The sequence below is a fragment of the Lithobates pipiens genome, unplaced genomic scaffold, assembly GCF_037356315.1.
Source record: "Lithobates pipiens isolate NorthernLeopardFrog02 unplaced genomic scaffold, aLitPip1_a1.2 Scaffold_16, whole genome shotgun sequence".
Lineage (NCBI taxonomy): Eukaryota > Metazoa > Chordata > Amphibia > Anura > Ranidae > Lithobates > Lithobates pipiens.
In genome coordinates, this window is record NW_027507748.1 from 8804111 (window position 1) to 8817467 (window position 13357).

At 47.4% G+C, this 13357-nt stretch overlaps 1 protein-coding gene across 3 annotated transcripts in view; it reads left to right on the forward strand.

Moving 5' to 3' along the window:
• LOC143981582 (V-set domain-containing T-cell activation inhibitor 1-like) overlaps nucleotides 1-13357 on the forward strand; it is a 60970-nt gene that overhangs the window by 5596 nt on the left and 42017 nt on the right. For all 3 annotated transcript variants that reach the window (XM_077479552.1, XM_077479551.1, XM_077479550.1), the window contains exon 2: nucleotides 11134-11171. In XM_077479552.1, the coding sequence (XP_077335678.1) occupies nucleotides 11154-11171 (18 nt within the window). In that variant the 5' untranslated portion in view covers nucleotides 11134-11153. The remainder of the gene's footprint in view (nucleotides 1-11133; nucleotides 11172-13357) is intronic.

Consider the following 13357-nt stretch of genomic DNA (forward strand, 5'->3'; position numbering starts at 1 on the left):
ACATGTGTGGGACTTTTTGGGAGCCTAGCCGCGTACGGGGCCCCGAAATCCAAGCACCGCCTTCAGGATTTCTAAGGGTGTAAATTTCTGATTTCACTCCTCACTACCTAACACAGTTTTGAAGGCCATAAAATGCCAAAATAACACAAAACCCCCACAAATGACCCCATTTTGGAAAGTAGACACCCCTAAATTTAGGGGTACACTAGTGAGACTCACAGGTAAAAAAGCACCTAGGCTGTCAGCGACTGTATCAAAACGCTACAAAAAAAACTGTTAGCGATTGCAGGGATCAGGCCTGACTCTGCGAATGCTGCAGTTATGTGTGTTGTGTTTTGTAAGTGACAGTGATCGATCGATACTGCACTTGGGTGGGCTGGGCTGGGCTTGGCGGAGGGGCTAAACGCAGGTGCTAGCAGGTATCTGGGGTGATCCCGCTAACAATGCGTTTTGGGAAACCTAAAATGCTGGCGACGCTAATATAGATCTGATCAGATACTATATTACTAAGGGAGGTGTATGCTTTGCGCGTGGGTGTTAGCGGTACTGGCACTAACCTGACGCTGCCTGGGGCGACGCAGACCTTATCTGACCCTCAAACTTATATCACCCGCCGGGTGATCAGGGGGTTAAACCTTTATTAGGTAATAAATGGCGGGTGCCCTGAAACTATAAAAAAATAACTAATCAACCAGCGTCACCTGTAACAGTTATATGGTGATCACTGGTGAAAGGGTTAACTAGGGGGCAATCAGGGGGCTTTATGCGGTAGTATATGGGGGTCCCTGGCGCTATAAAAAGCTGCGGCGAACCTTAATACCTACCTGCCTAACTAGCGTCACCTGTGACATTAATACAGTGATCAGAAAAACGATCGCTTATTAGGCTTGGTTCATACTGGAGCGATGCGGGAACGCCGCGAATCCGCGGCGGGTTCCCGCATCGCATGCCTCCCGGCGGCAGTTCACACTGCCCTATGCGAACTGCAGGGAGTGTCAGTGAAATTTTAATGACACCCCCAGATCAGTTCGCATATCGCAGTGCGATCTGCAAACTCGGACAGGAATCGGATCGCATGGTGTGAACACCCATGCGATCCGATTCTGCTGCGGACCAAAAAAAGGATCCCGTGCGAGTTTGCGGCGGGTGCGATGCGAATTCAGCCATACTCTCATCGCACAGAGATCGGATGTGATTTGCACTGCAGTGCGGTGCGAATCACATCCGTTCTAAAACCGCTGCAATGTGAACCCAGCCTTAGTGACACTGGCGACGGGGGGGTGATCACGGGGTTAAACCTTTATTGGGGGGGTTAGGGGGGTACCCTAGAGCTAAAGGGGGCTAACCCTAACTGCCCTAACAGTTATTGCAGTCACAAATGACACCAATGCAATAATAAAAAAATTTAAAAAAAATGCAATTGGTGTCACTGTGACTGGGGGTGCAGGGGTGATTGGGGGGGTGATCGGGGGGTGAAGGGGGGGGTGAAAGTGTGCCTGGTGTGTTCTACTGTATAGTGTAGTGTTTGTGCAACTCACCGATCCTCTCTCCTCGGTGCCGGAACAAAAAATACCGACACGGAGGATAGATTACAAATCACTTCCTCTGCCTGTGTTTACATTACAGGAGAGGAAGTGATGTCATGCTGCAATTCCATTCGTCAGGAGCGATCGCGAGGGGGTGGCCATGAATGAATGGCCGCCCCCTCATCTCGGATCGCTCCTGCTCGGAATCCGACCGCCTCTGGCACCGGGGGGGCAGGGACATATATGTACGCCCATATGCCTGCCCGTGCCATTCTGTCGACGTACATCGTCGTGCGGCGGTCGGCAAGTGGTTAACTCACCTCTAAATGCCTGTTGCTAGGGGGTCCCTCGTAGTCTGCCTCCTTCAGTGCCTGGGCACCCAACGTCACTTCCCCTCGGCGGACGTCACTTCCCCTCGGCGGGCATCACTTTCGCTCGGCAGAAGTCACTACTGACACCGTCCACTGCTCTACTGACACCATCCTCTGCCCTACTGACACGGTCCACTGCCCTACTGACACCATCCACTGCTATACTGACACCGTCCACTGCTCTACTGACACCGTCCACTGCTCTATTGACACCATCCACTGTCCTACTGACACCGTCCACTGCTCTACTGACACCGTCCTCTGCCCTACTGACACCGTCCACAGCCCTACTGACACCGTCCACTGTCCTACTGACACCGTCCACTGTCCTACTGACACCATCCACTGCTCTATTGACACCGTCCTCTGCTCTGCTGACACCATCCTCTGCTCTACTGACACCGCCCTCTGCCCTACTGACACCGTCCACTGCCCTACTGACACCTTCCACTGTCCTACTGACACCGTCCACTGCCCTACTGACACCGTCCACTGCCCTACTGACACCGTCCACTGTCCTACTGACACCGTCCACTGCTCTACTGACACCGTCCTCTGCCCTACTGACACCGTCCTCTGCCCTACTGACACAGTCCTCTGCCCTACTGACACCGTCCACTGCTCTACTGACACCGTCCTCTGCCCTACTGACACCGTCCACTGCCCTACTGACACCATCCACTGCTCTACTGACACCGTCCTCTGCTCTACTGACACCGTCCTCTGCCCTACTGACACCATCCACTGCCCTACTGACACCGTCCACTGTCGTACTGACACCATCCACTGCTCTACTGACACCATCCACTGCTCTACTGACACCGTCCACTGCTCTATTGACACCGTCCTCTGCCCTACTGACACTGTCCACTGCCCTACTGACACCGTCCACTGTCCTACTGACACCGCCCACTGCCCTACTGACACCGTCCTCTGCCCTACTGACACCGTCCACTGTCCTACTGACACCATCCACTGCTCTACTGACACCGTCCTCTGCCCTACTGACACCGTCCTCTGCTCTACTGACACCGTCCTCTGCCCTACTGACACCGTCCTCTGCCCTACTGACACCGTCCTCTGCCCTACTGACACAGTCCTCTGCCCTACTGGCTGACAGTGTCTACTTTTAAGGTAGGCTATTTTCAATGACATTTCTTTTATTAATCGAATCATATTTTATGGGTACACTAATGCTTTTGTTGTAGTTAACCATGCCCCTTTACGTCCCCCCACTTTTAATGCAATTTGGCCATATCCTTTGTTCACCATAGCACACCTCATTACTACTCTTTTTGGGTAACCCAAGGTATTTTATAATCCTATAGTGTGTACTACAAAAATTCCCGTGCAACGCGAAAATGTTCGTGTTTGGCTTGAAGAAAAGTTGGCAACCCTAGTGTGGATGGCGGGATGGCTGAGCGTGGATGGCGGGATAGCAGTCACTGAGCAGCACTGTGGGCACTACACATCCAGCCCACAGCGCTGCTGTCACCGATCTCGCGATTCTGGGAGGACATCATAGTACGCCATCCCAGAGTTATCCAGCTGCCCTGTAGCCATCATTCGGCTATGGGCCGGTTGTTAAGCGGTTAAGCAGGCCGATGCTGCGAGCTAGGCCTGTTTGTTTTGACCTGGGGGCGGAGGAGTGGTTTAGCAGGCAGACCTCCTACATATACCCACAGACAGCCTGCTGGGGGGGGAGTTGTCGGCTGGGTGAACTGTCGTGCAGGAGGAACACCCCCCATGCGGCGGAGGAGCTCGGGAGCTGGGAGGGAGCCTCTCCTCACATGGTCATGGAGCGGGGTCCTGGAACAGGCAGTTGGTACGCACAGCCAGAGTAAGTCCTTGAGGAAGGATCCAGGGCAGGTGTCGGGGAGTGGAAGCACAGTGGGAGATCTGGAAGAGGCATGCCAGGGGAGCTGGGTGCAGAGCCAGAAGGAGAGACTGTGGAGTTGGTGTCAAATCGATGCAGCCATGAGGGCGGGCAGGATTTGCAAGTCGGACTGCTGGGATCAGTAGTCCATCACCATTAAATCTACTAAAATGCCCGGTTGTCGCCATGAGGGGTACTACAGGCATCGGGGGGGGAGGGGTCGAGCGATCACGTCACCGGGTGGCCCCACCCTCAGCTATATAACAGCTGTCACCAAGAAGAAGCGTCACTAGGCGGGAGCCTCCCATGGAGGCGGAGCTGTTGCGGCTTTTTTTCCCTCTCTTTTCTCGGTCCGTCGGGCAGCGTGATAGAAGATAAATGGACATCACGGGACTTTTTAAATTTTTTTTTTATAACCGCTTCCCTACCGCGCACAGTCATATGACGGCGGCAGGAACCCTTTGTCCCTCTGGGCCGCCGTCATATGACGTCTTTTACTTTATGATCCTCTAGGGGGCGCGCACGGCCACCACACGTCTCTGGGCACCCGATGCGCATGCCCGGCGGCCACGATGTCCGCCTGGCACCCGCGATTGCCTGGACCGTGGTTCTGTGTGTGTAAACAGAATCCACGTCCTATCAGAGGAACTGAAACCTGGACATATTAATCAGATGGGGCTGTGGCCCCCAAGTAACCAGGATAGTCACACATAAATCTGTTGCCATCTGGGTGCTACGAGCAACTGTCTGGGGGCAGATTCTGCATACGGAGGGTGGGGGCAGGGTGATGATGTAAGCAAGGGCAATTTGGCTACACCTACATTTTGCTGCAGCATGCTATGTGCATCAGATATCTACTCTCCTACGGGTGGTCGGGCTTGGCTTGAAGAAAGGGTGGCAACCCTATTTGCAAGTCAGACCGATGGGATTTGGAGTCCACCAGCAGTAAATCTACTAAAATGACCAGGTTGTCGCCACGAGGGGTACTGCAGGCCCCAGGCCTTCAAACATTTCATCTTCTACTTAAACTGGGGCTTATTCACCGTGAGGCCTAGTCATAACTGATGGCGTGACATGAATACTAGACGTGTGCAATTTGTTTAATTCCGAATTCGTTTTTTTTTTTAACCACTTACAGACCGGACCATTTTGCTGGCCAAAGACCAGACCACTTTTTGCGATTCGGCACTGCGTCGCTTTAACTGACAATTGCGCGGTCGTGCGACGTGGCTCCCAAACAAAATTGACGTCCTTTTTTTCCCACAAATAGAGCTTTCTTTTGGTGGTATTTGATCACCCCTGCGGTTTTTATTTTTTGCGCTATAAACAAAAATAGAGCGACAATTTTGAAAAAAAAAACGCATTATTTTTTACTTTTTGTTATAATAAATATCCCCCAAAAATATATAAAAAAACATTTTTCCCCTCAGTTTAGGCCGATACGTATTAGTCTACATATTTTTGGTAAAAAAAATCGCAATAAGCGATTATTGATTGGTTTGCGCAAAAGTTATAGCGTTTACAAAATAGAGATAGTTTTATGGCATTTTTATTAATAATTTTTTATTCTTTTTTTTTTACTAGTAATGATGGCGATCAGCGATTTTTATTGTGACTGCGACATTGCGGTGGACACATGGGACATTTTTGACACATTTTTGGGACCATTGTCATTTATACAGCAATCAGTGCTATACAAATGCAGTGATTCCTGTGTAAATGACACTGGCAGTGAAGGGGTTAACCACTGGGTGGCAGTGTAGGGGTTAAGTGTTCCTAGGGGCGTGTTACTAACTGTTGGGGGCTGGGCTTTCATTTAGTGAACACTGATCTCTGCTCCAATCACATGGAGCAGAGATCAGCGTCACTAGTTGCTAGGCAGAATGGAGAAATGCTGTTTACAATGGCATTTCTCCATTCAGCCATCCCGTGAGACTATCGCGGATATGGCGGCGGCGATCGAGTCCGCGGGACCCGCGACAAGACTCACGGGGGTCCCGACCGGCACGCAAGCGTGCCGCCGGAGGTGCGCTCGCGATGGCAGGGCGGCATTGAAGATTGGACATACCTGTACCCCAATATGCCTGCCATTCTGACGACGTACATCGGCGTGCGCTGGTCGGGAACCGGTTAAACAAATTTTGACAAATTCATTAATTGCGAAATTTCCGAATTTTTCAATTTCCGAAATTTTGAAATTTCTCATTTTTGAAAATGCGAAATTTCTGAATTTTGGAAATTCATAATTTCGGAAATTCAAAAACTCGAAATTACAGAAATTCTAAATTTCAAAAAACCGAAAATCCGAAATAATAACTAACTAATAATAACTATTAAATTATAGGTATCGGAATTTCCTTTCAAATTTGGCCATTAGTGAATGTAACAAGTGTGAATTAATCCGAAGTTACGAATGATCTGAAATAATAAATGCCGCATCTAAACGAATGTAACGTAACGATCTAATATTAACCACTTCCCGCCCGGCCTATAGCAGAATTATGGCCAGGCGGTGGTTCAGTTATCCTGACTGGGCGTCATATGATGTCCAGCAGGATAACAGCTGCCACACGCCCGTGGGAGCGCGCATCGCGGTGATCGGTGGTGTGGGGTGTCAGTCCGATGGATGCTCTTTGCCATGTCTCCAATCACGGCTGATCACAATGTAAACAGGAAGAGCCGTTGATCGGCTTTTTCTCACGTGTGTGCCGATTGGCTGCTCTCCTGACAGGGGGGGTCTGTGCTGATTGTTTATCAGTGCAGCCCCCTCTCAGATCCCACCCAGGACTGCTATCATGCCGCCCAGGACCACCAGGATGGCCATCCACACTGGGCCACCAGGTATGCCCCCCCCTAGACCACCAAGGAAATGCAAATCTCTGCCCAGACAGCTGCCAATCAGTGCCCACTCACAATGCCTACCACTGCCAGTGCCACCAGGGATGCCTCATATCGGTGCCGCATATCAGTGCCCATCAGTGCCACATATCAATGCCCATTAGTGCTGCCTATCAGTGCTGCCTATCAGTGCCACCCATAAGTACCCATCTTTGCAGCCTTTCAGTGCCCAACAGTGTCGCCTATCAGTGCCCATCAGTGCCACCCATGAGTGCCCATCAGTGCTGCCTATCAATGCCCATCAGTGCTAAATATCAGTGCCCATCATCAGTGCCTGTCCGTGCCCATCAGTGCCTGCTCATTGGTGGCACCTCATCTGTGTCGCCTTTTCAGTGCCCATCAGTTAAGAGAAAACGTACTTATTTATAAAATTTTATAACAGAATACTCCTAATGGTAACCAGGTTCCCGAGATCTTCTTTGGTTCTTTAGTTATTTCGCCCAGTGTTGTTACCCTTGACCTCCTTCTCCACATCCCACCTTAACCTGGCTTATATGCCTCGGTTGATGTGGATATAAGCATATGAACGCTTCTGATAATAATACTGTTTGCCTCCGATTATATTTCTTTACAAACCTGCTGTTCTTATCTGATGAATGATTTTCCCGACTGTGATTGTACTTGGTATATTGTTTGTATCAGTAATGCTTAAACCTGGTTGATATTGTACTGTAATGCTTCTTATACTTTAATAAAATGTTTGAAACAAAAATTTTATAACAGAAACAAATGAAAAACTTTTTTTTTTTTTTACTTTTGGTCTTTTTTTATTTATTTAGCAAAAAATAAAAACCGCAGAGGTGATCAAATACCACCAAATGAAAGCTCTATTTGTGGGAACAAAATGATAAAAATTCTATTTGGGTGCAGTGTAGCACGACCGCGCAATTGTCATTTAAACAGCGACAGCGCAGAAAGCTGAAAATGGGCCTGGGCCCGGTATTGAAGTGGATAATAAATAACAATAATAATAATTAAACCTTTTTTATTATTATTATTATTTATTTTTAATTTGTTCCATTCCATTTGTTTAGATGCGACATTTGTTATTTCAGAGAATTTGTAACTTCAGATAAATTCGTATTTATTACATTCACAAACAGCCAAATGTGAAAGGAAATTCCAATACCTAGAATTTACTAGTTAGTTGTTATTATTAGATAGTTATTATTTTGAATTTCACAGATTTTTCTTTCTTTTTTTCAGATTTTTCTAATTTTCAGCTTTTCGAATTTTTGCATTTCCAAATTCTGAAAATTTGGAATTTGAAAATTCGGAAATTCGAAATTTGGAAAATTTTACATTTCGGAAATTCGAAAATTAGGAAATTCGGCATTAGAAGATTTGAAAATCAGGAATTTGAAAATTCGAAAATTTTAAATTCAGAAATTCGGAAATTCGAAAATTTGAAATTGCAGAAATTCGGAAATTCAAAATTCAGAAATTTTTACAATTTTGTTAATTTGAAATACGGAGATTTGAAAATTCGGAAATTTTAAATTTGGAAAATTTTACATTTCGGAAATTCGAAAATGGGAAAATTCGGCATTAGAAGATTTGAAAATCAGGAATTTTAAAATTCGAAAATTTGAAATTCAGAAATACGGAAATTCAAAAATTTGAAATTGCAGAAATTCGGATATTCAAAATTCAGAAATTTTTTAAATTTTTAAAATTTGAAATACGAAGATTTAAAAATTTGGAAATTCGAAATTTGGAAATTCGAAAAATTGAAAATTCGGAAATCCGGAAAAATTTGAAAATGTGAAAATGAAGAAATCCAAAAATATGGCAGCTCACAGTGTGCGGTGAAATCAGAGTAATCCACTACAGTAACGGAGAGGAGCCGGTATAACTGTGCAAGACTGAAGGGAAGGTTGGAGGTCAGACTATCGGGTCTAGCACTCAGTATAGGCTGTATGTGGGTTTGTATTGGTGAAATGGTCTGGGCAGTTACCTGTTAGGGATGAGTCGAACACCCCCGGTTCGGTTCGCAGCAGAACAAAAATTTGTTCGAACATGCGAACACTGTTAAAGTCTATGGGACATGAAAATGAATAATCAAAACTACAAATTTTAAAGGCTTATATGCAAGTTATTTTCATAAAAAGTGTTTGGGGACCCGGGTCCTGCCCCAGGGGACATGTATCAATGCAAAAATATGTTTTAAAAATGAGTTCAGTTTTTTTCGGGAGCAGTGATTTTAATAATGCTTAACCACTTGAGAACTGCGCTATAGCCGAATGACGGCTACAGCGCGGATCTCCTTTGCCGGGACGACGTCAATAGACGTAGTCCCGTGCACGAGCGGCCTGCACGCCCCCTGAGGGGCGCACGCGGCGCGCTCTGTGATCGGCGAGTCTATGAGACTCGCCTGATCACCGATCCGTGCAAGGGGTCGATCCCGACCCCTTATCACGTGATCAGCTGTCAGCCAATGACAGCTGATCATGTGATATAACGGAGCCGGTAATCGGCTATTATTCATCAGTCCCGATCAAGGCCAGCTCTGCCAGTGCCCACCTGCCCCCTGCCAGTGCCCACCTGCCCCCTCATAACTATAGATAATAAAAAAATTAGTGCCCCCTGTCAGTTCCACCCAGCAGTGCCCATAGTGCCACCCAGCAGTGCCCACAGTGCCACCCAGCAGTGCCCACAGTGCCACCCAGCAGTGCCACCCAGCAGTGCCCACAGTGCCACCCAGCAGTGCCCACAGTCTGCCTCAACAAAAGTGCTGCACCCCAGTGCCACATATCCGTGCCCATCAGTGTCATCTACCAGTGCCCATCAGTGCCCAGCAGTGCCGCCCATCAGTGCCCAGCAGTGCCACCTATCAGAGCCACCTATCAGTGCCACCTATCAGTGCCCATCAGTCCCATCTATCAGTGGTACCTTTCAGTGCCCATCCGTGCCACCCATCCGTGCCACCCATCCGTGCCATCTTATCTGTGCCCATCTTTGCCCTTCAGTGCCGCCTTATCTGTGCCCATCGGTGCAGCCTTATCTGTGCCTATTAGTGCCGCCTTAACTATGCCTATCAGTGCCCACCAGTGCAGCCCATCAGTGCCCACCAATGCAGCCCATCAGTGCCCACCAATGCAGCCCATCAGTGCCCACCAGTGCAGCCTAGCAGTGCCGCCTCATCAGCGCACTTCAATGAAGGAGAAAAATGACCTGTTTGCAAAATTTTATAACAAACTATTGTTTTTGCATCTTTTTTTGTTTTTGTTTGTTTAGCAAAAAATAAAACTCCCAGCTGTAATTAAATACCACCAAAAGAAAGCTCTATTTGTGGGAAAAAAATGATAAAAATGTCATTTGGGTACAGTGTTGTATGACCGCGTAATTGTCATTCAAAGTGCATCAGCGCTGAAAGCTGAAAATTGGTCTGGGACTGAGGGGGGTTTAAGTGCCCAGTAAGCAAGTGGTTAAAGTGAAACAATAAAAGTGAAATACTCCTTTCAATTTTGTATCTGGGGGTGTCCCCCCCAAATTCCATACAAGGCCCTTCAGGTCTGGTATGGATATTAAGGGGGGACCCCGCGTCAAATTAAAAAAAAAAAAACGGCGTGGGGGTCCCCATCAAAATCCATACCAGACCCTTTATCCGAGCACACAACCTGGCAGGCTGCAGGAAAAGAGGAGGGAGGAGAGAGCACCCCCCTCCTTCCTGAACCATACCAGGCCACATGCCCTCAACATGGGGAGGGTGCTTTGGGGTAGCCCCCCAAATCACCTTGTCCCCATGTTGATGGGGACAAGGGCCTCATCCCCACAACCCTGGCCGGTGGTTGTGGGGTCCTGTGGGTGGGGGGGCTTATCGGAATCTGGAAACCCCCTTTACAAAAGGGGACCCCCAGATCCCGGCCTCCCCCCCTGTGTGAAATGGTAACGGGGTACAAATGTACCCCTACCATTTCACAAAAAAGTGTGAAAATGGTAAAAATGCAAGACAAGGCTTGGGACAAGTCCTTTATTAAAAAAATAAAAATAAAACAGTCCCACAAAGTCTTCTTCTTCTTTTGCTCCGCCGACGGACCAAAAAAGAAAGAAAAAAAAAAACGTGACTGACCCCCACCTCCATGGGAGGCACTCGCAGTAATGGCCGCCCTCTCAGGTGACAGCTCTTCTTTTACTGAGGGCAGGGCGATGCGGTAACGTCGACCGGGTGACTCCGCCCATAGATTTTTAAAGGGTGTTCCGCGGCTTTCAAATTTGCCATGATCGCCCCTAATCGTTCGCTATCCGGCGAACAGGCGAACGCCCGATGTTCGAGACGAATTTACGTTCGACTCGAACATCGGGACCGTCCCTATTACCTGTCACAGCAGATGTGAAAAGGTTTATGTTATAGAGATGGGGGGGGGGTTGGGGAAATCGATCCTCTTCATATAGAAAAGATTATAGGATTTCCAAAATCAAAGTGTTCCGTGACGGTAATCTTTTCTCTCTCTCTATCCAGGTGTAGTGTCTGTTCTGACCATGCATATCATCATAGAGGTAAGAACTAAATGATACTTTTAATTCTGAGAAACAGTGCCTTGTAAAAGTACTCATACCCCCTTTAAATTCCCCACATGTTGTCATGTTACGACCAAAAACATCAATGTATTTTATTGGGATTTTATGTGATGGACCAACACAAAGTGTCACATAATTGTGAAGTGGAAGGAAAAATGATAAATGATACAAATAAATATGTGAAAAGTGTGGGGGGAAGGGCATTTGTATGGCGCCCCCCGGATTCAATACTTTGTAGAACCCCCTTTCTCTACAAGTCTTTTTGGGGGTGTCTCTACCAGCTTTGCACATCTAGAGAGGGACATTTCTCCCCATTCTTCTTCTTTACAAAATATCTCAAGCTCTGTCAGATTGGATGGAGAGCGTCTGTGAACGGCAATTTTCAAGTCTTGCCACAGATTCTCGATGGGATTTAGGTCTGGACTGTGACTGGGCCATTCTAACACATGGATATGCTTTGATGTAAACCATTCCATTGTAGCTCTGGCTGGATGTTTCGGGTCGTTGTCCTGCTGGAAGGTGAACCTCCTCCCGGGTCTCAAGTCTTTTGCCGACTCTAACAGGTTTTCTTCTAAGATTGTCCTGTATTTGTCTCTATCCATCTTCCCATCAACTCTGACCAGCTTCCCTGTCCCTGCTGAGGAAAACCATCCCCACCACATGATGCTGCCACCACCATGTTTCACGGTGGGGATGGTGTGTTCAGGGTGATGGGCAGTGTTAAGATGGCCACACACCTATAGATTATCTGCAGATTTTCTATGGTTAGATGGAAAAAGTGAAACAGCTTTCTCCATGTATGTCGAACTGTGTGGATGGAGGAATCTCCCACCGGCCCGACCTTCAGTATCTTACTAGTCGGCCCCCGCTGGCTCTCAACCTAAACAATGCCTGCACCCGATCAGAATGTTCCGGTATTGTGAGAGCCAGCGGGACCGACTAGTAAGATATGGAAGCTTGGGCCAGTGGGAGATTCTTCCATCCACACAGTTCAGCGTAGATGGAGGAATCTGTTCCACTTTTTCCATCTAACCATAGAAAATCTGCAGATAATCTATAGGTGTATGGCCAGTCTTAGTTTTTTGCCACACACAGCGTTTTGTTTTTAGGCCACAAAGTTGAATTTTGGTCTCCTCTGACCAGATCACCTTCTTCCACATGTTTGCTGCCCCCTCCCCCACATGGCTTCTCACAAACTACAAACAGGACTTCTTATGACTTTCTCTCACCAATGTCTTTCTTCTTGTCACTCTTCCATAAAGGGCAGATTTGTGGAGAGACGACTAATAGTTGTCCTGTGGACAGATTCTCCCCCCTGAGCTGTGGATCTCTGCAGCTCCTCCAGAGTTACCATGGACCTCTTGGCTCTTCTCTGATGAATGCTCTCCTTGCCCGGCCCGGTCAGTTTAGGTGGACGGCCATGTCTTGGTAGGTTTGCGGTTGTGCCATACTCTTTCCATTTTCCGATGATGGATTGAACAGAGCTCCGTGAGATGTTCAAAGCTTGGGAGATTTTTTATAACCCAACCCTGCTTTATACTTCTCTACAACTTCATCCCTGAGCTGTCTGGTGTGTTCTTTGGCCTCCATGATGATGTTTCTTTACGAAGGTTCTCTAACAAACCTCTGAGGGCTTCACAGAACAGCTGTATTTATACTGAGATTAAATTACACACAGGTGGACTCTATTTACTAATTAGGTGACTTCTGAAGGCAATTGGTTTCATCGGTTGAGTTGAGGTCAGTACTAGGGATGGACTCGAACATCAGGTGTTCAACTGTTCACCGAAGAGCGAAGAATTTGGGGTGTTCACAGCAAATTCAAAAGCCACAGAGCACCCTTTAAACGTCTATAGGAGAAATCAAAAGTGCTAATTTTAATATGCATGGTATTTTCATAAAAAGTGTTTGGGGACCTGGGTCCTGCCCCAGGGGACATGTATCAATGCAAAAAGTTTTTGTACCTGGGGGGGTGTCTATAGTATGCCTGTAGAGGGGCGCATGTTTCCCGTGCTTAGAACAGTCCGAGAGCAAAATGACATTTCTAAAGGAAAAAAAGTAATTTAAAACTACTCGCGGCTGTAATGAATTGTCAGTCCGCAATACACATAAAAGTTCATTGATAAAAAAGGCATGGGATTCCCCCACAGGGGAACCCCAAACCA